The sequence below is a fragment of the Scomber scombrus genome, chromosome 15 (genome assembly GCF_963691925.1).
Source record: "Scomber scombrus chromosome 15, fScoSco1.1, whole genome shotgun sequence".
NCBI classification, from domain to species: domain Eukaryota; kingdom Metazoa; phylum Chordata; class Actinopteri; order Scombriformes; family Scombridae; genus Scomber; species Scomber scombrus.
Window position 1 is genome coordinate 12053342 of NC_084984.1, and position 18909 is coordinate 12072250.

Below are 18909 nucleotides of genomic sequence, written 5' to 3' on the forward strand. Positions count from 1 at the left end.
TTAATAAATAATTCAACTGAAAAGAAAAAATTGATTATTTGTCATCTAATGCAGGAAAACTAGTGCCTTCTTTAGTTATTTTAATGATGTTTCCTCCTTTGATGATTTTATGTTGTGCTACAGCACCACTGCTCTGCTCAGTACACCAAGTGTTCTTCATGTACGCCACCAGGGGTCGCTCTATAACAATAAATGATCAGGCTGCTATTTTGGTGAGAGGTTTGCCCAGGTAAAGCCCAGTGTCAAATTAGTGCTGCTGCTGTAAGACGTGTAAAGTACACATAGCCAATAGTATAATGCAGCAATAAGTGTGTAAATATTGAAACCAATCTCCATAGGAGCATGTAGTTATTAAAAAGAGAAACATCTGTGACTTACAGAGCGCAGATGTGGTAGGAACCTTTCTATGTCATTCATGTCTATGCCGTCATCTTCCTCAAACTTGTTTTTGTTCATCCTGAAAGAAATGGAAATGAAAGAGACAAAGACAATAAATGAATGACTTCCCTCACAGATGATTCTGCCTGAGAGACAGATACACATAAAAGGGCTCAATAGTAACAGACGACAATCCTAGAGACAACTGCAATAATATGTAACAACTCAAACAATACTAAGACAGAGCAGGGCAGATCTTACCCCTCTCTGTCAATGTGTGGCAGGTGCTTTGGCGTGCCTCTGAAGTGTTTCCTGTGGAAGTGGCTGAAGTCCAGCTTCTCTGGCTGTACGTCCCAACCTGCACCTCTACAACAGAGAGACGAGATATAAGTTAGAGACATCCAGCATCCATGTATGCTGACGAGGAAAGAATGGAAATGGGTACAAGAGTATAAGACAGTTTCTACATTCTGCACACAGGAAAGTAGAAGTGTGAGTAGAACCTCAGGTTCATATTCATCTATTTAACACTGACATTCTTTATTTGCATTAACCCAGTTTCATCTGAATACTGCAGAGGCAAACACTCTGACACTGGAACTTGTCAATTATTCTGATTGATACCTAAAATAGAAAATTTACATTAAAGACTAACAACCTCTGTCAACTTGTATAACATCAGAGTACAGGTAATTGAATGAGTATGCTAAGGTAACTATCATGGTATCTTTTATTGTCAATCAGTCTTTGGCTTTCAATACAATCAAACACATACCAGGCTAGGTCTGTTTTTTTCTATGTAAGGTGAACTAGGTTATTTTAACCACTCTTTTCTCCAGCTTGACATCATTGTGAAAATGTGGTGCTGGTCCTGCTGTTTTCCGCTGATCTTGTCAAATCTCATGATATTTTTCTTTATGTCCACAGAACCTCACAAATGTACCCATACATAGACATTAGGAGCACTTTGAGGTTTACTGTCTTACTCAAGGACACTTCAGCATACAAACTGGAGGAGCTGGGAATCAAACTCCCGAGCAAGTGAGCTAAAACTGAAGCTACAATCAATATTTTTGTTTTAAGACCTACAGAAAGCAGAATCTTTTCCACTACAGATGACTCATTTCATTTATAAACATAATTTTCTATTCAGTACTCAATCTGTACTGCACTACTCTCCGTCTGAATCTGAATGGCACAGGAGGTGTTTGCTTGCATCATCCTTCTGTGCCGGCTCAATCCTTCACCGTTTGCTCAGATGTGCCAACGTGGCCGGAACTAAGGTACGTGAAGCTGCCGTGGAGCTGTTACCACGGCAACAAGTCTTCCCTCCTGTGTAACTGATTTATGTCTCACCCACTTCCTTTATTTCCCCTCTAAGCTTCAGGTCTAGCCTTTCTTTAAAAAACATAAATCATTTCGTCACACTTAAGTTGAACAAGATTTTGTAAGGACTTACACACAGACCTCACTGGAAGACTAAGTAGATTTCAAGCATTGAGGCCGGATGTTTTCAGGAGAAACAATCCAGTCTCCTTTAGCCAGATGTAATTTAAACATGGCTGTAGACAGACACTCTTGTAACAAAATACTTTTCATCACAACAAACTCCACAGTTCCACTGTGTGTAGCGTCTTAGATTCGTAGATTAACTTAAAGTGAGTTTGAAGAGATAGAGCAGGCTGAGCCAACTTTCCCAAAGTAAATTTTCTGAATGTGATGTCACCAATTGCATTTTGGTTTAAAACATTTTCCTTTTGATACACACAATAAATGCCAGCAATTATCTGGGTCTTGAAGATGAAAGTTGGGAAATAATGTCTTGGACTGACTAAGAGTAGAGTACTTCCAGATTTAGGAAACCGCAGATCCGTAATTCACAAATGGAACTGTAGATAAGACTGAAGTCAGGCTAAAAGAAAATGAAAGAAAATAAGAGGAGCAACCAAAAGAAATAAAGCAATGTTACAAGGCATGAGAGCAAGAGGCAAAAGCTAAGAGACTCATTATGTCTCTGAATCATTCACATGACCACCAGAAACTATGGCTGGAATTCAGACCCAGGAGACTGTACGACATGTTAGGTCTGTTAAAGAGCAAGGCACCTACCCATATGAGTCCATTGTGTTAGCGGCCCATATATCTGTGCCCAGGATGTCAAAGGAGCCTTCTCTGTTCCCGTTCTGGACCAACCACAAGGAACAGGGAAAATGCAAATGTTCAGTATGATGACAAAAGACTTCTTATCAAACCATCACATATCAAGCTTATCTCATTTCACATTTATAAACAGATGAATGACTAAAAGGACTCTTCTAAAAAGCTGATTTCCTTTTGAATTTTGAATTATTATTTATTTATTTTTAATTAAAAATTTGCAAGTAAGCTGGAAAGAAAAATCCTGGAAAGGTTTTCTGCATACTTGGTGATTGTAATGAGTATTGTGGCGTTATAAAAATCTCTGCAGCTACAGTTAAGTGTATTTATTCAAAGTTGATTAAAGGAGTATTCCACCAATTTAATGTTGCACTTCCATAAAGTTGGGGGGGGGCAAATTTAAGAAGGAAGGTCAAACTAAAATAGATGCAGCAGCTTTTAGTCGACAGTATGGGTCAAGCTCCATAAACACTGGATTTTATACTTCCTATAATGCAATTCACTATCTTTTGTCATTAAAACTTTCCTGCCTGGTAAATGTCCACATTGGCCAGTTTGTAACTCAGGTTTTCTGTTTTCACTGGCTGACTAGAACTTCTCATGACGAGTAAATCCATCTTGATGTGCAAAATTGGTGAGTGCCCCATTAAATTAATGATAGCCAAGAGCTGATTTGTGCTGTTTAAGGTGGTCAAAGACGGCTCAACATTCCCAGGAATATACAACAAGCGTGACAGAAGAAGCCAAACTGTTGGTCCCTCAAAAGTCTCAAAAAGACAAGCATTTTGTCTTTAGTATTTATTTCTTACAAAGGTGGTCACTCAATAAACATTGCGAGAATGCTGTAACAATAAGACACACACAAACACACACGGATGTGCCAGTACCTTGGCTGGGCCTTTGAACTGGTTGTTTCGACCCCTGCTGCCAGAGCGGGAGCCAGAACCTGGTCTGGACCCTGAACTGGGCCGGGAACCTGTACTGCCGTTGCTGCTGTGTTCCCACTCATCCTGCAGAGTTGAAAGAAAAAGAAAAAGACTAAGGATTCTGTTTTACTCATGCTTAAGCCCATATCAGTAGGGCCAGATAGGTAAAGATGTTTACAGAGAGCTGCATTAATATCCAAAGAAATAAGGTCATGACTAGCATATTGACCAGTATCTGAATGTCAGTTCTTCATATTTTGTGTGCACTTGTGTGCATGTTAGAAGAACATCAACATCCTGTATTGTATTCTACTGATAAACACAAAGCTCTAAAATTCAATACACTCAGTAAACGCAACAATTCAGCACACGGTTTGTTAAAAATCTGTTGAACTGTGCACTGCGGTTGTTGAGCTGAGATAATAGCTCCTATTTTTGTCATCACATGGTGGTTTCTGTTATTGCTGCATGGTTTCTGAAAGTCACTGGTTGTTGCCTAGTTTCACTGTGAGAGAAGACATGTAAAAACTAGAAGTCTCAGATATATTTTCAGCATCTGAATGTTAAAACAAATGAATAATGGAAAGGCCATGTTCTCTGGCATGCTCTATTGTTGCTGCCCGCATTGACAGGAAATCAATGTACTGATATACATACTGATACATACATTTCAATCTAGTCTCTCTCTCTTTACATCTCTTATACTGTAGATGCGGCTGTCTTTGAACCTCTCACTTACGCTGTTTCTGCCTAACCACTGACTTCCTGGTGAGTCATAGCAATGAATCTCTGAAGGGCAATAATACTCTAAATCACTGCAGACTGTATAGTCAGACAGAGCAGAGCAGAGCAGAGCAGCACAAAGCACAATATTTAGCAAACTAACTGACTGATAATTCATTTAGGATTATTCAATTACTGGCTACAGCATCACAGCATCCCATGTTAGTCATTAAGAGCGTACTTTGTGTGCAGCAACTGTAAGCAAGCAGACAGGCAGCAAATCGCTCGAGGCTTGATGCTTGATGTTACTCATCTCTTCTAATCATACACTTGAACAGCTGACAGAAAGGGAAAGAGAGAGACTAACTCAAACATACAAAGCTGAGAGCTGAGGAAACCCATGCTTTTATCAGTGTGGTGCTATAGTAATGAGAGGGTATAGATGAGCACAGGAGAGGACAGTGCAACATGGCGCTGACAGTAGAATCAGGGCTGTAGTGGAGGGTCAACACCCGTAAACATTTAGAGCTTTCCCTCTTATCAAATACTGAAATAGTGTTTACGTATACTTTGCACTTGTTAATGAGGTAAAACTGTGCCTACTCTTGCAGTTTGTTTGTTTTTAAATTCTAGGATTTCTTGTTTTTGGGTTTTTTGGAACATTGTATTTGCATATCATCACCTGTATCCTCTTCACATGGTGCAGCTAGCAACCATCCACTTGTGTGACACAGGATTTTCAGTATTTTAAATATGATATATTTCATACAAAAGACCAAGAAGTCATGAGCACTATGCTTAGGTGCAACTCTAAACTCAATAGTACAAGTTATATATCTCATAATCTACATTCTCATGACATTATGATATTGTGTTTATTTATAGCTGTATTGACACTGTGCTACTTTAACTAGTACTACGTGTGCTTACAAATACAGCCTCTTAATTTTTTTTAGAAAGAAAAAGGAGGGATGAGAAGAGATGACAAGTGCAGTTGCAAACAACTAGAATGTGATCAATTATTCAATTCATTATTTAAGGTAAACTAGATTCCTGAGATACAGACAAACATATAGACAGACTTACTGGCTTGAATGAGCCTCTCCCCCGTGAAGATGTCCAGCTGCCATCTTTCTTGTCAATGCAGTCCTCTGTCCACTGGAGGAGAGAAACGAGAGGAAGAAGATGCTATCATCATTCTGTTTACATGTAAATAAACACCATTAACAAGTAAAGTTAAAAGTAACAACAATGGATGTAGTCAAGCAGGAAACTACATCACACCATATTTTGCAACAAGTTTCTTGAAAATCTTTCTTTTATATGTGTCATATTATAAAATCTTTGTTAATGTATATATTGACAGTAGAAAAACTACCTCACAGAAGCATGAGTGTGTGTTGAGTTTCTCATGCAGTAAAACAGGAGAGTTATATATCCAGCTGCAGTGTTGGTGGAGTACCTGCACCTTTGTCTATGTTTTCATATAGATTACAACAATATGGGCAGCTGTTTTGATGCAAGCTGTATGCTGCCAGCATGTTTTAGAAGATACTATCCAGAGGTACCACCAAAGCCTGTACTAAACATAACCACTGCTGCGAACAGATATGGGAATGATGGGAGGGATGTCATCCAAATACGTAATAAGGTTCTGACCTGTGGCACCTTGCCACCGTTGTCCAGGTCCAAGTCTCCGTCCGCCTTGTCTCCCAGAAGCCCCTGCACTTGGTACTCCAGCACATAGCTGTCGATGAAGCGCTCCAGCTCTTCGATCTCCTGTGAGCGCGTGCTCCCGGCCTCAGACGATGCAGATGCCACTGACGAGTTCTCCATGGCAACCAGCGCTGTGATGGATGGGAGGAGGGGAGGAGGGGAAGGGAAGGAGGAAAGTGACCTGTGAAGGAAAGAAAGAAACAGAGAGAGGAGTAAGTTAAAAAAAAAAATAGTATGACAAGAATCTTTCATGTCAGATTGAAGGGCCAGTCTGTGTTTACAATATCAAAACAAAAATTACATGATTGTAATGAACAGACATAAGGTGTTAAGTTAACTTAATTTTTTTTTAAACTTTTTTACATTGGTAAAAGTCACAGAAACAACCCGTGGAACACCTTTTATGATTCTCACCACAACATCCCAACACTCAAAAAAACAGCACATAACTTACTGCTGTCAACAAACATCCATATCTGCACCGCTTGTTTACAGAGTATCTTAACAGCACGCCTGTCCTGGTGTGGAGCAACAGCAGGCCCAGGTTGGGTTTGAAGCTCCGATTACATCAAATCCATCTTTAGAAAACCTCTGACTCATCTCTGCTGATTTCTTTATAACCACACTCCCTCTGGTGTCACCGTTCACAGCCCTGTACACGTCCGTTTCTCTGTTTGTTTTTTCCAACTCATCCCTGCTGTCTCTCGCTCCGGTCGGTGTTTGTGTGCGATCACCTGACCCCTGGCCAACAGGGAAGCAGCTTCCTGCCTGTCTGTCTATTGCGACTAAGCTCCTTTACATCATGGCTTGATCACCAGCCATGCAAAGAGGATTTATGCCCTGGTGCACGCAGAATGGTATCTGCTGAGCCCTGGGGACTCACTGGGGAGCCCTTTGCATTTGCAGCCAACCAGTTGGCTATACAAGGTCTGAAGCCTTTGTTTTGGTTTTGGCTGCAGGCATATTAATTATAGTGGCAATGAGAAGCACTACATCCTAAAGAGTCTAAATAGTTTATTGTATAAACTGTTCCACACTACCTTATGGAACAACATTTTAAAAGTTTTTTAAAAATGAGTTTGCATGAATTTTTATTTATCACTACGTTGCTGCTTTTCTTTATTAACTTTTACGACCACGACTTTAATCTCTTCACTGCCTAGCGGGGTCAACATGTCCTAATCTGACCTAGTATCAATAGTGTAATCCACACTTGTCAATAATATAATCCATACCTGTTAACAGTGTAATCTGCAAATTGATGCTGAGGATGTGATTAGCCTGGTGACTTGCAACTAGCAGACTACACGAGCATCAGTGCTCAGACAAACCACCTTGAAGTTCATAATCCTCAAGAAATAACAAACAGCACAAGTAGTGCATGAAATTTATGAGATCTATGCATGTACATGTATGGACACACACATACACTGTATATGACTCAATGACGTTTTTTTGTGTCCATGTGGTTTAGTCAAATTTAAAGGGGTTGAAATTTGAAAAAAAAAAGGTATGAATACCTTGCACACTTTCTTTTTTTGTGGACCCAGCATAACATTTCTGCTTTTAATCCATTTTGAGAGAATATATTTGAGGATAATGGAAAAAATGTCCAAGTGGTGTAACCATAAAAACTTTGTACTATATAATTAAACTTCATGGAAAATGGTAAATTCTCAATAAAACACCACATCAACTAGTTTTTCATGATCTTACATTAGATCAGGAACCATTTCAATTTTTAAAAGTATTGTGCACTTAAATACACTGTAGGTGGTAGGCTCATTATTTTGTGGTTACACCATTTGACATTTTCAGGAGCATTCAGTCTTACTTTTGGTTAAAAAAAATTGTGCAAATGTCATTTCAAATGACATAAAACCAACAAAAATACAAAACGTACATTTTAACAAACCTGATGCTGCTTTTAAGACATTTTTACATGTGTTTGAGCCATATACAAACACATGTAATGTACATGTGCAACTTCTTCTATGCGTCCAAGTTAAGATTGTATTTTATTGATAATTACTACTACTGTTATTATTAAGACTCAGATCTGGGGAAAACAAATTCAGACTTTCATTGAATGTTAATTTGAGTGCATGAGACGAATAATTAACTTAGCACAGTAATCTTTCTGTCCCAGCTCTAACTCCACACTGCCCCAGAATAAGACCATTTATGTTGCAACATCATCATCTGTTCAAACTCAGCTCAAAAAAGGACAGAGCTCAGCCAATCATCCAAGTCATGATGCTCTCCAGCTCCTCCGCCAGCCCACTCTCAACCAGTGCTACTAAGCTCCTGACAGAGCAGTGAGCAGCGTACACTTGGCCAACAAACAAATATTCCCTCGCATTAACATGTGGCAGCTTTATAAAGTCATGAAGCATCTATTTTCTGTTGAGCATGTCATGTTGTGCAGTGTCACACTTTTTCCTTAAAAATATCTTGCTGTGAAGCGCAATATCGAACGTGAAGCACCTCTGTACTGTACTGTAGTGTAATGTGCTTCTATGCAACAACGCTGCAATAAATCTTATCTTAACCAAGCAAATAATATCCAAATTTTGTTGTCATTGTGAGGTCCTGATTCTTCTGTAAGGTAACACCTGAGGCTGCTGTTAGGGTGTTAGACTGTACTGTATTATACTGAATAGTTTTTGGTATTTTCTGTCCCCCTATTATACATAATGGTGTAAAAGCACTGAAAAGAGCTGCATTGCTTTGATTTTTATCTTAATTCATTCATTTCAACTGTGCTAAAAGGAGAAAGACGAGTCCCATTAATCCTATCACACTTTAAATGAATAGAGAAGCATTTAGTGAAAATAGAATAGTTTGCAATGCTAGGCTATTGATCCATATTGGTAGTGGTTGCAGCCCAGTCAAATGTCCTATGGACGCCCTTGACGAGTAGTATAGAATTACTGCCTGAGGGGAAACTGCTGCCAATAGCTATTGATCTGTCCATTAATACAGCGCCCATCTATTCCTCTGTCTTTTTGTCTTTGTATCAATCAGATTCTTTAATTTAGCTTCCAGTGGTGAGTTCATAGTATTTATGTGTTTACTGCGCATCAACCCACCCCAAACAACATCATCATTATTATCAATATCCAAAGTAAACACTGGTTCTGTGTGTTTATCTTACAGCTGACACAAAATCCTCTCTATCCCGCTGCTGGTGGTTACATTTACTTTGCTTTCATAGCAGATTTATCTTTCAGCTTAGTAACAAAAACATCAATATTCTCCCAGAGATGAGAAACCAGTTTGTGTTTCTAACATAATACCAGAATCAAGTCCAGGGTGGCACAAAATTCCTCATGTGAGAGTCAATAAGTCGAACTACCGGCGTCCCTTTAGGGTGCGAGAGAAGAGCCAGAAGTTGGGTGGAAACATAACATGAGGGACTCATCAAGCGTACATGAGAAAAACAAACAGAGAGAGAGAGCCGGACAGCAGGCTGGTGGCCCAGCTGATCTTTAACAAACAGAGAAACGGACTCCGTCAGTTTGAGAGCACAAACAGCATTTAAAGGCATCTCCTATTTACCAAACACAGACGCTGCGTCTCACTTCTGTAATTACACTTCATATTTTCAGTATCATTTAAATTATGCATTATCGATTCATAGGGCATGAGATCAATTTTTTCCCATGAAGTTTTTTTTATTTAATTTTTTTTTATAAAGCTTTATTGGTTGGCATCATTTACAGAAACAATATGTTTTAAAACAGCAGTAGTAATATGAAAATAGGGAAACAAACAGATATACAACGCCAGGGGTTACTTTAATAAACAATGCCTTAATGCAATTTGCAGTGATGGAATGTTGTAGTTCAAGTACACTTTCACTTGCAATTCCTTTCTAATTTCAAAATTGCACTTTTGAGACTTGAGACAGTTTTGTTTACAGCTCAAGTTTAAACTGTCCAATTTACAAGTTTGCACTTAAAACCTGTTTAATGTGAAGAGAAAAAATAAAGTACATTTGTATTTTGTAACACAGTTGAGCCATTTTTCATTATTTAAGAGCAGATTGAATTGAATCGAATCGAATTGTGATTCATCGATTCAGAACCTTATGAATCGAAATCGATTTAGGAAATTGGCCACGATACCCAGCCCTACTAAGCACCACTATATCACTATAACACTATACTGTTATCAGATGTAAACCATCAGAAGGTTTATTGGGTTAATTACGCAGTCTGTAATTATGACAGCGTGAACAATAACGTGAATGCTAACGCTAGCTTGCTAACTAGCTAATCGCCATTTCAGGTAAGTGCACAATGGCCACGTTTAATTTGCGACAACATTAACCTGTCGAAATTTAAGCATTACACAAATAAGTACAGAGTGTACACAGTATATTATCAGAAGTGGTTTGAGACACAGTGAGAGTCTTGCTTAAAGTCCACGAAGTGACGTGAGCGCTCATTACAAGATGTTCTGTATTGTTCCCAATTCATTTCTTTTACATGGTTAACGTAACAATCCTTTAAGTTATGTTTTGTCAGGAGCCTCGGTCCCCAGAGTTGCTGAATTCATCTAAAACTGATCCAAAATTTAAAAGTGAACAAATGTTTTCAGTTTTCTCAACGCTGTAATCTTTAACTCGCTCTTAGCTGCTCACATTATATTTTAAACTTGGTGACTGGATTTCTCTTGGCTGAAAATTCACCTTTGGAGTCATAATTAACTTCTAACTCAAAGTCTTTCTCTACACTAGCTTGTAGCTTAAACATTTTATCAAAGAACCACAAGTTTTCTATCATAGCTGTTAACCTTTTGTAATGATTATGTAACTTGGGGCTTCCGAAAAGGCTCCGACAACTCTACTATGTCTGTCATTTTCTCCACACTTACTCTAAAAGAGAAAAAAGAGAATATGAGAGAAGGATGCAGTGTGATAGCAGTCAAATCCAGTATCAAATCCACTTATCAGGACCAAATCATTTCAAAATCCCTTATCAAATCCTCAGTTAGGTTTATCTTTCAACCTTTACAAGTAACTAAAGGGTACAAAAAATGCAATTTAAAAAATATCAAGTCACCTTTTGTTTGCTGAGAAGGCAAAAAAAAAAGAAAGTTATAAGGTGCATAATATATGACACATAAAATTACCTAACAGCTGTAGCCTGTGTTTTAGGTACTGATTAAGAACTATTAAATTGATCAGATTAAAATATGAATTAAATGACATGAATTAAGATTTTAAGTCCACACTGTGTTACAGACCATTGTGTCTCAATCAGTCTTTGGTTGAATTCAAACACCAGCAGCATAAGGCACATTAAGTAAAGAATAGTTAAACTTTTCATTTTATCAAGTTGGGAATTAACATTAATTAGCCACAGCTGATATTATGTGTAGCTGATGAAAGAGAGTAAATCAGATAGATAAAGGTCATGGATGATGAAGCAGTCTGTTGCAGCGATCATCGCACTGAAAATGTGTAACAATCTCATGGCTGTAGCAGTTTTAGCCAGCCTACACCTACTGATGTCATTAAATCTAATCTAAGACAGTCCCCGCCACCTCTCTCTTCCTCTTTCTGTCTGTCCCGCTCTTCTCTCCCTTCTCAAACTACTGGTTTCCACACCCCAGACACCCTGACGACTCCTCCCCTGTTCCTTCCGGCCTCCTATCTCACTCTTCCTCATTCAGCTCCGCCAGCTGTTCCAACAAAGAAGACTTCCTGCTTTAATGTCTCGGGTCACACTTTAAAGCCTCACTGTTGTCGTGCTGCAGCAGCGAGTATCCAACACTTGCGGGCATCGCTGTTTACCTCTACACATTTTTAAAATACCTAATTTGGTCAACACAATCCTGTTCTCCGTTACTGAGTCGACTGAATGACACTCTAACAATGATGAACAGTCACAGTCGGGATAAACGACGTGATAAATGTCACAGCTGGTGACACTACAGGTCAGCAGAGATAGATCCAAGACTGTAAAATGCAAAGCAGCACGTACGACAGTATAGCCAAAGATAAAGACTGTGGTACGCAGCCCAGCACCATCCAGACAGATACTGAAGAGGCCAGACAGACACAGCATGGTACTGGACAGCACACTGCTTCTTTGTTTGAGATGCAGAGACAAATGCCAATCCACACCATGATTGCTCCATGATAGGATAAGTCACCAAAAAACTGACAGTATATGTATCAATGGAAGAAGTGGAATATTATACTTCCTTCTTTCTGCTAGTGTTACCTTCATGGATTCATGATTCACTGAAACAAACCCTTATAGGTTCAAATGTATTGTTTTATATAAGATTAGAGACTGAATCGGGACAGTGAGTATAAATGTTTGAATAATGAAGCAAATGTACTTTTCTCTAGTTTTATATCTAATAAAAGTGCATTAAATTACAGCTTGTAGCATAAAAACCACGTAAACCATAATCCCCTGGGGTCCAAATACATAAAAACCACTACGTAGACAAAAATCATCCTGGATACATCACGCCATACTACAGCAACACACCATTAAAAAGTAAGAGAAGCTATCAGACGTTGGTGATTTACAGCCTTTGATATAGTTACACAACAAGTACAAACCATAATCCTCACAACCGAAACAGAGTACAACATGAGACCCAGTCTCCTCAGTGGGAGTCCAAATCAACGCTCTCACCCCTCGCAGCGAGAGCTGCTAATACGCCTAATCTGGTCTACTACTGACTGGCTGGCTTAACAAACTCACAATTGGGTTTAGATGTCATTTGAAGTAGTCTATTTTTGAGAGCAGCAGAGTGGCACAGTGTCTTTGTGTCTAATTCATTTGACGTATTTGCTGATACATGTGAGCGTGTTTGTTTGCACATACTCACATAAGATGGAGTAACACTGCAAACACTTCACAAGAGTGATACTCTGCAAAAAGCAAAATGTCAGAAAAAAAGCTGTGACTGTTTATATAATGAGCACTATGTGAGCATTTGGTTGCATGAAAATAAGGACGATAAGGAAGGCAAATTGTGTTCATACTTGAGTGGTGCTGCATTAAAATTACCCGATTGTTAAACAGAATTTTTATCATGCCCTTTACTAAAGATACTGTGTGATCATGAGACAAGTAATGATGAATCATGAATCTTGTCTTATATGGTGTACTACTGTATTTTATATACGATCAATGTAGAAGAGGATAGTGCCACTGTGTCAGTTTAGAGGCATGGTGCAGCTACAAAATGATAACATTTATTTTCATTATCGATTAATCTGCCGATTTGTTTCTAGATAAACTGATTACTTGTTTAGTCTATAAAATGTCAGATAATAGTGAAAAATGTCTGTAATAATTTCCCATAGCCTGAGGTGACATCTTCAGATGTCTTGTACTGTCTGAGCATCAGTCAAAAACTCCCAAATATTCACTGCACAATTGTATAAAACAGAGAAAAGTAGCAAATATTTGCATTTGAGAAGCTGGAATGAGCAAATGCCTGTTTCTTCTTTAGGTTGCTCTCATTTTATAGTATTATCATTGTTTTTTTTTTTGTTGCTTTCTCGTCTTGTTATATAGCTGTTAATATTTGAAAAAAGCACATAAAAATATGCTGAAAAAAATAATAATAAATGGAGCTCCTTGGTAGCAGAGTGGTTACAGCGCATGCATATAACAGCAGCGTTCCTGGTTCAATTCCGGCAAGGGACCTATGCTGCAGGTCATCCCCCCCCCCCTCTCTCTCCCTGTTTCCTGTTGGCCTCTCTGCCACCTACTAACACTACTAACACAATAAAAGGCCAAAATATAACTTAATAAAAGGACTAAAACGATGAATCAATCGTGAAAACGGTTAATTATTGTTTTAATTAATCGACTAATTGTGTTTTTAGAGATAAAGTTACTCAAACTGAGTCCACTGTAAACCCCCGCCTCCCGTTCACTGTGACAGGCTGTTGTGAGGGGGAACGTTATTACTCATACAATGTGAGCAGAATGACCTGAATATAGAGGAACTCACCAGTAAGCAGCACGAGGGGGGATACTCATCCACATACACAAACACTTGCTGGACATATTTAAAAACAATGGTGCCATTGTGCCATTGTGCCCCCCCCTGCAGACTGAGCATGTGCAGAACTGTTGGGACTGTAGCCCGATGATGAAACAGAGCTGCAACAATTTGTTGATTACTTCATTAACAGAAAATGAATCTATTTATCTATTTTGATGATTGTTTTAGACATTTTTAAAGCAAAAATGTAGATTCTTAAATGTGATTATTCAAAATGTTTTATATTATACATGTTGCTAAGCTGATATCTTTGTGTTTTAGAAAGTGTATTGGACAAAAAGACACATTTAAAGACATCACCTTTTATTCTGGGAAAGTCACACTCACACTCATTTTCTGACACTGCAGCCCTAAAAACAAAATCCTGGCAAACAAGGGAGGTCTCACTGGATTCAAAACATGCATGGAGTGTATAGGTAGAAGTTCTGAGGCCTCACAGCTGAAAGGCAACAACAACAAAACAAAAAATGAAAAGAGAAGCCGACAAAGGTTAGACTATACAGAGCTGCGGTCATTATTGGTTAAGTGCTGAACACATGACATGACCACAAAACAACAAGTAACTCTGCTGACAAAAAGGGTCGGCCATAGAAACACAACAACGTACTGGTGAACTAGCATCCCTGCTCTAAGCTAAAAAGGCATTATATCTCTCCTCTTACAAAGCTACTGTATGCTTTCCTGAATCATGCCCCCCCCACCACGTGATCACAGTCTCCTCATTTTCCCTTTTTCCACACTCATTCTAACTCATCAGCTACACTACAGGAAACATAATGAGCTGCACTTCCCACGAGATGGAACAAGGCTAAATTTCTACGCAGCCTGAGTCAGGGTGTTCCAGTTTTCTGCAGGCTACTTCCACTCTCTCCATAACATGCCTCTCCTCCTCCTCCTCCACATTCTTCAAAGCAGTGCAAAACTACCCCAGTGTTTCAGTGTTTTTGAAGTAGGAGTCACATGCCACCACTCTTATCAACCCTGGGCATCCTTATTTGTAACGTGTGGTAATCTGGGATCATTCTTTTTGGTTCCTATCACTGTTTGACCTCCGAGGGCAGAGTTCACAAGCCCCACTGACTCAATCATTCATGACAAGAATGCAGCACTGATGTGAGCTGGGAGTGCGGCTCTCGGGGGTGATGATGCTGCACCGGCTCTGCTTAGATGGTCTAAATCAGGGGTGGCAAACTAATTTTAGCTCAAGGGCCACGTACTGCCCAATTCGATCTCAAGTGGGCCAAAAAAAAACTATGTCAGACCTGTTATCATAATTTTACTATAATAAAGATAATTTACAAAATAAACAACCTGAGATGTCTTAAGAAAAATGAGTGCAATTTCAACAATATTATGTCTCACCAATTCTGGTCAGGGTGGGAAAAAAATCTGAATCAGCAGAAAACTTTTAATGACTTTTCAGCAATTTATCCAGTGGGGCAGATTGGCCCCCTTGGTGGACCGGTTCTGGCCCACAAGCCTTATGTTTGACACCCCTGGTCTAAATGAATCCATCAAATTTAAAAATCAGCAATTAGTATTTTTTTCCACAAGAGGGTCATCGTGGTTTTTGTATTTCAGCACTGAAAAGTTAAAGTATGACTGACTTTGTGTTTCTGTGTGTAGTCAAGTAAGGTCCTGATTTAAAGGCCTGATAATTTAGATGAAACTATTGATCAGCCACCAGCCGTTTCAAAGATTAGATTGGATCAGTTAAATGGGAGGAGGGCCAGAGCTAAATACTACTATAATATCACGAGCCACCTCTAGCGTGGGATGATTAAACAGTTCAGTTATCTCACACACACACACACTAAGATGCTTTTACAATGCTCGCAGTATTTAAACTGAGGAGCATATAAGTGATGCTGATCAGAAAATCCAGCAAAAAATTGTGCATCTGACCGACTGAGTGATTGACCTCCACTGTCACAAATGCATCACGGACAGAGTTATCTTTGCTAGTTAGCATGACATTTGCATACCTCAGTTGACTGTTTAATCTCACACATGTAAACTTATTATCAAGGTTTCTAGACTAGCTTGTGTCACCCAGTGAAAGCGTGCGTAGTGGTTATATACTTACACATATACACATACACTAAAAATGTTCAGCATGTGTTTAAACATCTGTGGGGGGTTTTCAGTCGTTCTCGCAACTGGAAATAATTTTGGTCAAGTATGTCTGATGATTGACATCTAACTGAGACATAAAGACATTTAAAAATTGTTCCATGTATGTTTAAAGTTGACCCGTTACAAGCGAAGACGTTGCCGGCGGGCTGGGTGGAGTAAACACGTTGCCAAAGTTAAATGTCTGATTGAAATTAATACAGCGTAGCGGATGAGACACTGGCAGAACCTGATTTACCACCAGGCAGGCTGACTAATGACTTGGCCTAGACTCGGTTGATGCACCACAGAAGCGTGTGTGGGAAAATTGGGGAAGGATCATACACTCACTCCCTTTGTTTAAAAAAGGAGCACATTTCCCCCTCAGCAGGATTGAATAAATCTGATTATGGATTAATTAATCTTTTCCCCACTGAAAAAACAAACGACTGTCTAAAAGAAATCATTCAACTCAACCTGCTCTCACTTTTCAGCAGCCAAGTGTGCCAAATCCTGTCTCGCTCTAGTCAGGAGGGTCTCTTTTATGTGACTTGTGGTGGCACGCACGAATTCCTTCACTTCACTAAAGTCACTCTGATCCAATCAGTCTGTGAGCGGCAGGAATCACAGGAATCTGAGCAATGTTATGAGCAAACTAGACCTAAGAACAGCCTAAAAACAACAATCAGCGCTCCTATAGGATAGAATTCAGTGTTGTAAAGTTTGTTATCTGATAATAAAGAGTTATTATACAGTGTTGTGTTGATTTTTAAGCTGTATGGAGAAATTTGATGATAGCACACACAGGCCTAAATGTTTAGGTTTGTTCATCCTGTACTTATTACACATGCAAACTAATTTCCCCCAAACATCTGCTTCAACTACTCCAGTTTTCCTAAGAGATGACAGTTTCCTCTTAAGATATGAGTTGTAGGTGTAGCTATGATTACTTTTCCTACCTTCCTGCCTCTGACTAGCAGCAACTGTGCTCCACTCTTTGTTATGAGGGTCAAACAGCTGAGACAGGCTTATGATCTGCAAGGAGAGAGCTCAACCCCCTTTTCCAGCTTTCCAGGGCAGACTGGCCCCTTGTGTCAACGGCTATTCCTGTCATTCCTGTCCTGCAAGTACAACAACACAAGGATACTGAAACTAAGCAGGGTGCAGGGCTGACCTTAACTACTGACCGTAGCGTTTTTCAGCGTTACACCGGCTACAGGTTTTTGCTCTATTTTGCACTCTCATAACCACGCCCATGCTGGCTTGAGATGCTAGCACTGAATGTGTCAGTTAGCTAAGTGGTGTATTTTTTTATCAGGACGTGTATAGCGTGTTATCCAAAAAATGACTGCACCTTAAAGTATCTTGTCAAAAGCAACAAAAGCCACATCTGGAGGCGCCTCCGCCCTGCTGTGTCTGCCCGCGTATCATCGGTAACAATGGTGACGCAAGCTTTGCGGCTAATGTTAAGCTAGCTCCAAAGTACAACAGTAAACAACAGGCCCACACATTATTTTTTTTCACCAATTCAAACCAGCCTTCGTCTATTATATGATATCAACAGGTCTGCTAGTTGAGGTCATAGCAGAAGCAGGTCATTCATAGCATAGCTCCACAACTCTGCTGCAAAGGAAAAACTGTTATCTGGTTACCAGGGTTAGAGCACTCCAAAACGACAGACACCTTCACCGGCTTATAACGAGGTAAATCCTCACCCGAAGTGAGATTCTGACTCCTGGTGAACCCGGGATCACCTCCTGAGATCACGACCGTGTGTCATGGGCGTGTTTCCCAAAAAGAAAGGTGAGGAGGAAGAAGAGGATTAGCGTTAGCAGTGTAGTTGTGACTCCGACGTCCCAGACGGATGAAAAAAGGGAATGCAGGAATGTGACGTTCGGTCCGGTTTGCTGGCAGCATTGACACGTGCACTCCACCATGACGCATTATGGGAAATGGAGTCAAGCGTCAGAGTGAGCGTGAAAAGAGGAGAAGATATGTTGTGAACTTCAAATAGGATTTGTATTGAAGGAAAAAAAAAATTCTGGTTTTGTGTTTCAAAATAATAATAATAAAGTATTTGTAGCATTGTTGTCCTTTTTATTTTGTTAGGAAGATTTCATATCCACAAAGCCAAGAAATATCAAAAACAACTAAAATATTATTTCGAGTCTATAAAATATATTTTTTTAAAAGACAAGAAGAAAAATGTATCTGCTATCAAATTCTATTCAGAATGTTATTCCATACCATTTTTATTTTTTATTTTTTTCTCTACTGGATTTTTTTCTTATGTATACTTCCTTCTTCTTGTTTAATATTTTAGTTATGAACTTAAATGTCTGGTTGTTTATTTCTGCTACCTATAGCAGCAAACCCCTCCTTTGCCCCCTCTGTCCTGGATTGGGCCTTTACCACCTGGAAGCAAATGGGGATTTGTAATGTTGGCAACCTATACATAGAAGGGATTTTTGCTTCTTTCCAACAATGCCAGGAAAAATATAACTACACTGTCGCTGTTTTGTTTTGTTTTGGTTTGATTTTGGTTTTGTTTGTTTATTATTTATTTGTTATTTGTCTCATTTTTCATTTCTGTCAGGGATTGTGTTTGTGTAATTATTCTTATTTTTACTTTTTGTAAAAAAAAAAAAAAAAAAGGAAACATGACTGTTGACTGTCAATTTCTCTGTTAATTGATTGGTTTCCCAATAAACATATTTGAAAGAAATGTCTAGTTGTTTGCATTTCTTTTTTTAATGTATTGTATATTCTGTCCAACAAAGGATAAAGAATTTGAAAACAAAAAACAAAAAAGATATGTGGTTGTCAGGGTTATTATAGTTTTGAAATT

General features: G+C 39.0%; 1 protein-coding gene across 2 annotated transcripts in view; it reads right to left on the minus strand.

The window, feature by feature from the left end:
- The window catches only part of ctif (CBP80/20-dependent translation initiation factor), a 57210-nt gene extending 39296 nt beyond the window's left edge, over positions 1 to 17914 (minus strand). For both annotated transcript variants that reach the window (XM_062435107.1, XM_062435106.1), the window contains exons 1-7: positions 17777 to 17914; positions 5844 to 6081; positions 5271 to 5342; positions 3423 to 3545; positions 2488 to 2561; positions 640 to 744; positions 379 to 457 (exon numbers count right to left, since the gene is read on the minus strand). In XM_062435107.1, coding sequence (XP_062291091.1) covers positions 379 to 457; positions 640 to 744; positions 2488 to 2561; positions 3423 to 3545; positions 5271 to 5342; positions 5844 to 6020 — 630 coding nt within the window. In that variant the 5' untranslated portion in view covers positions 6021 to 6081; positions 17777 to 17914. The remainder of the gene's footprint in view (positions 1 to 378; positions 458 to 639; positions 745 to 2487; positions 2562 to 3422; positions 3546 to 5270; positions 5343 to 5843; positions 6082 to 17776) is intronic.
- Between the last annotated feature and the right edge of the window lie 995 nt (positions 17915 to 18909).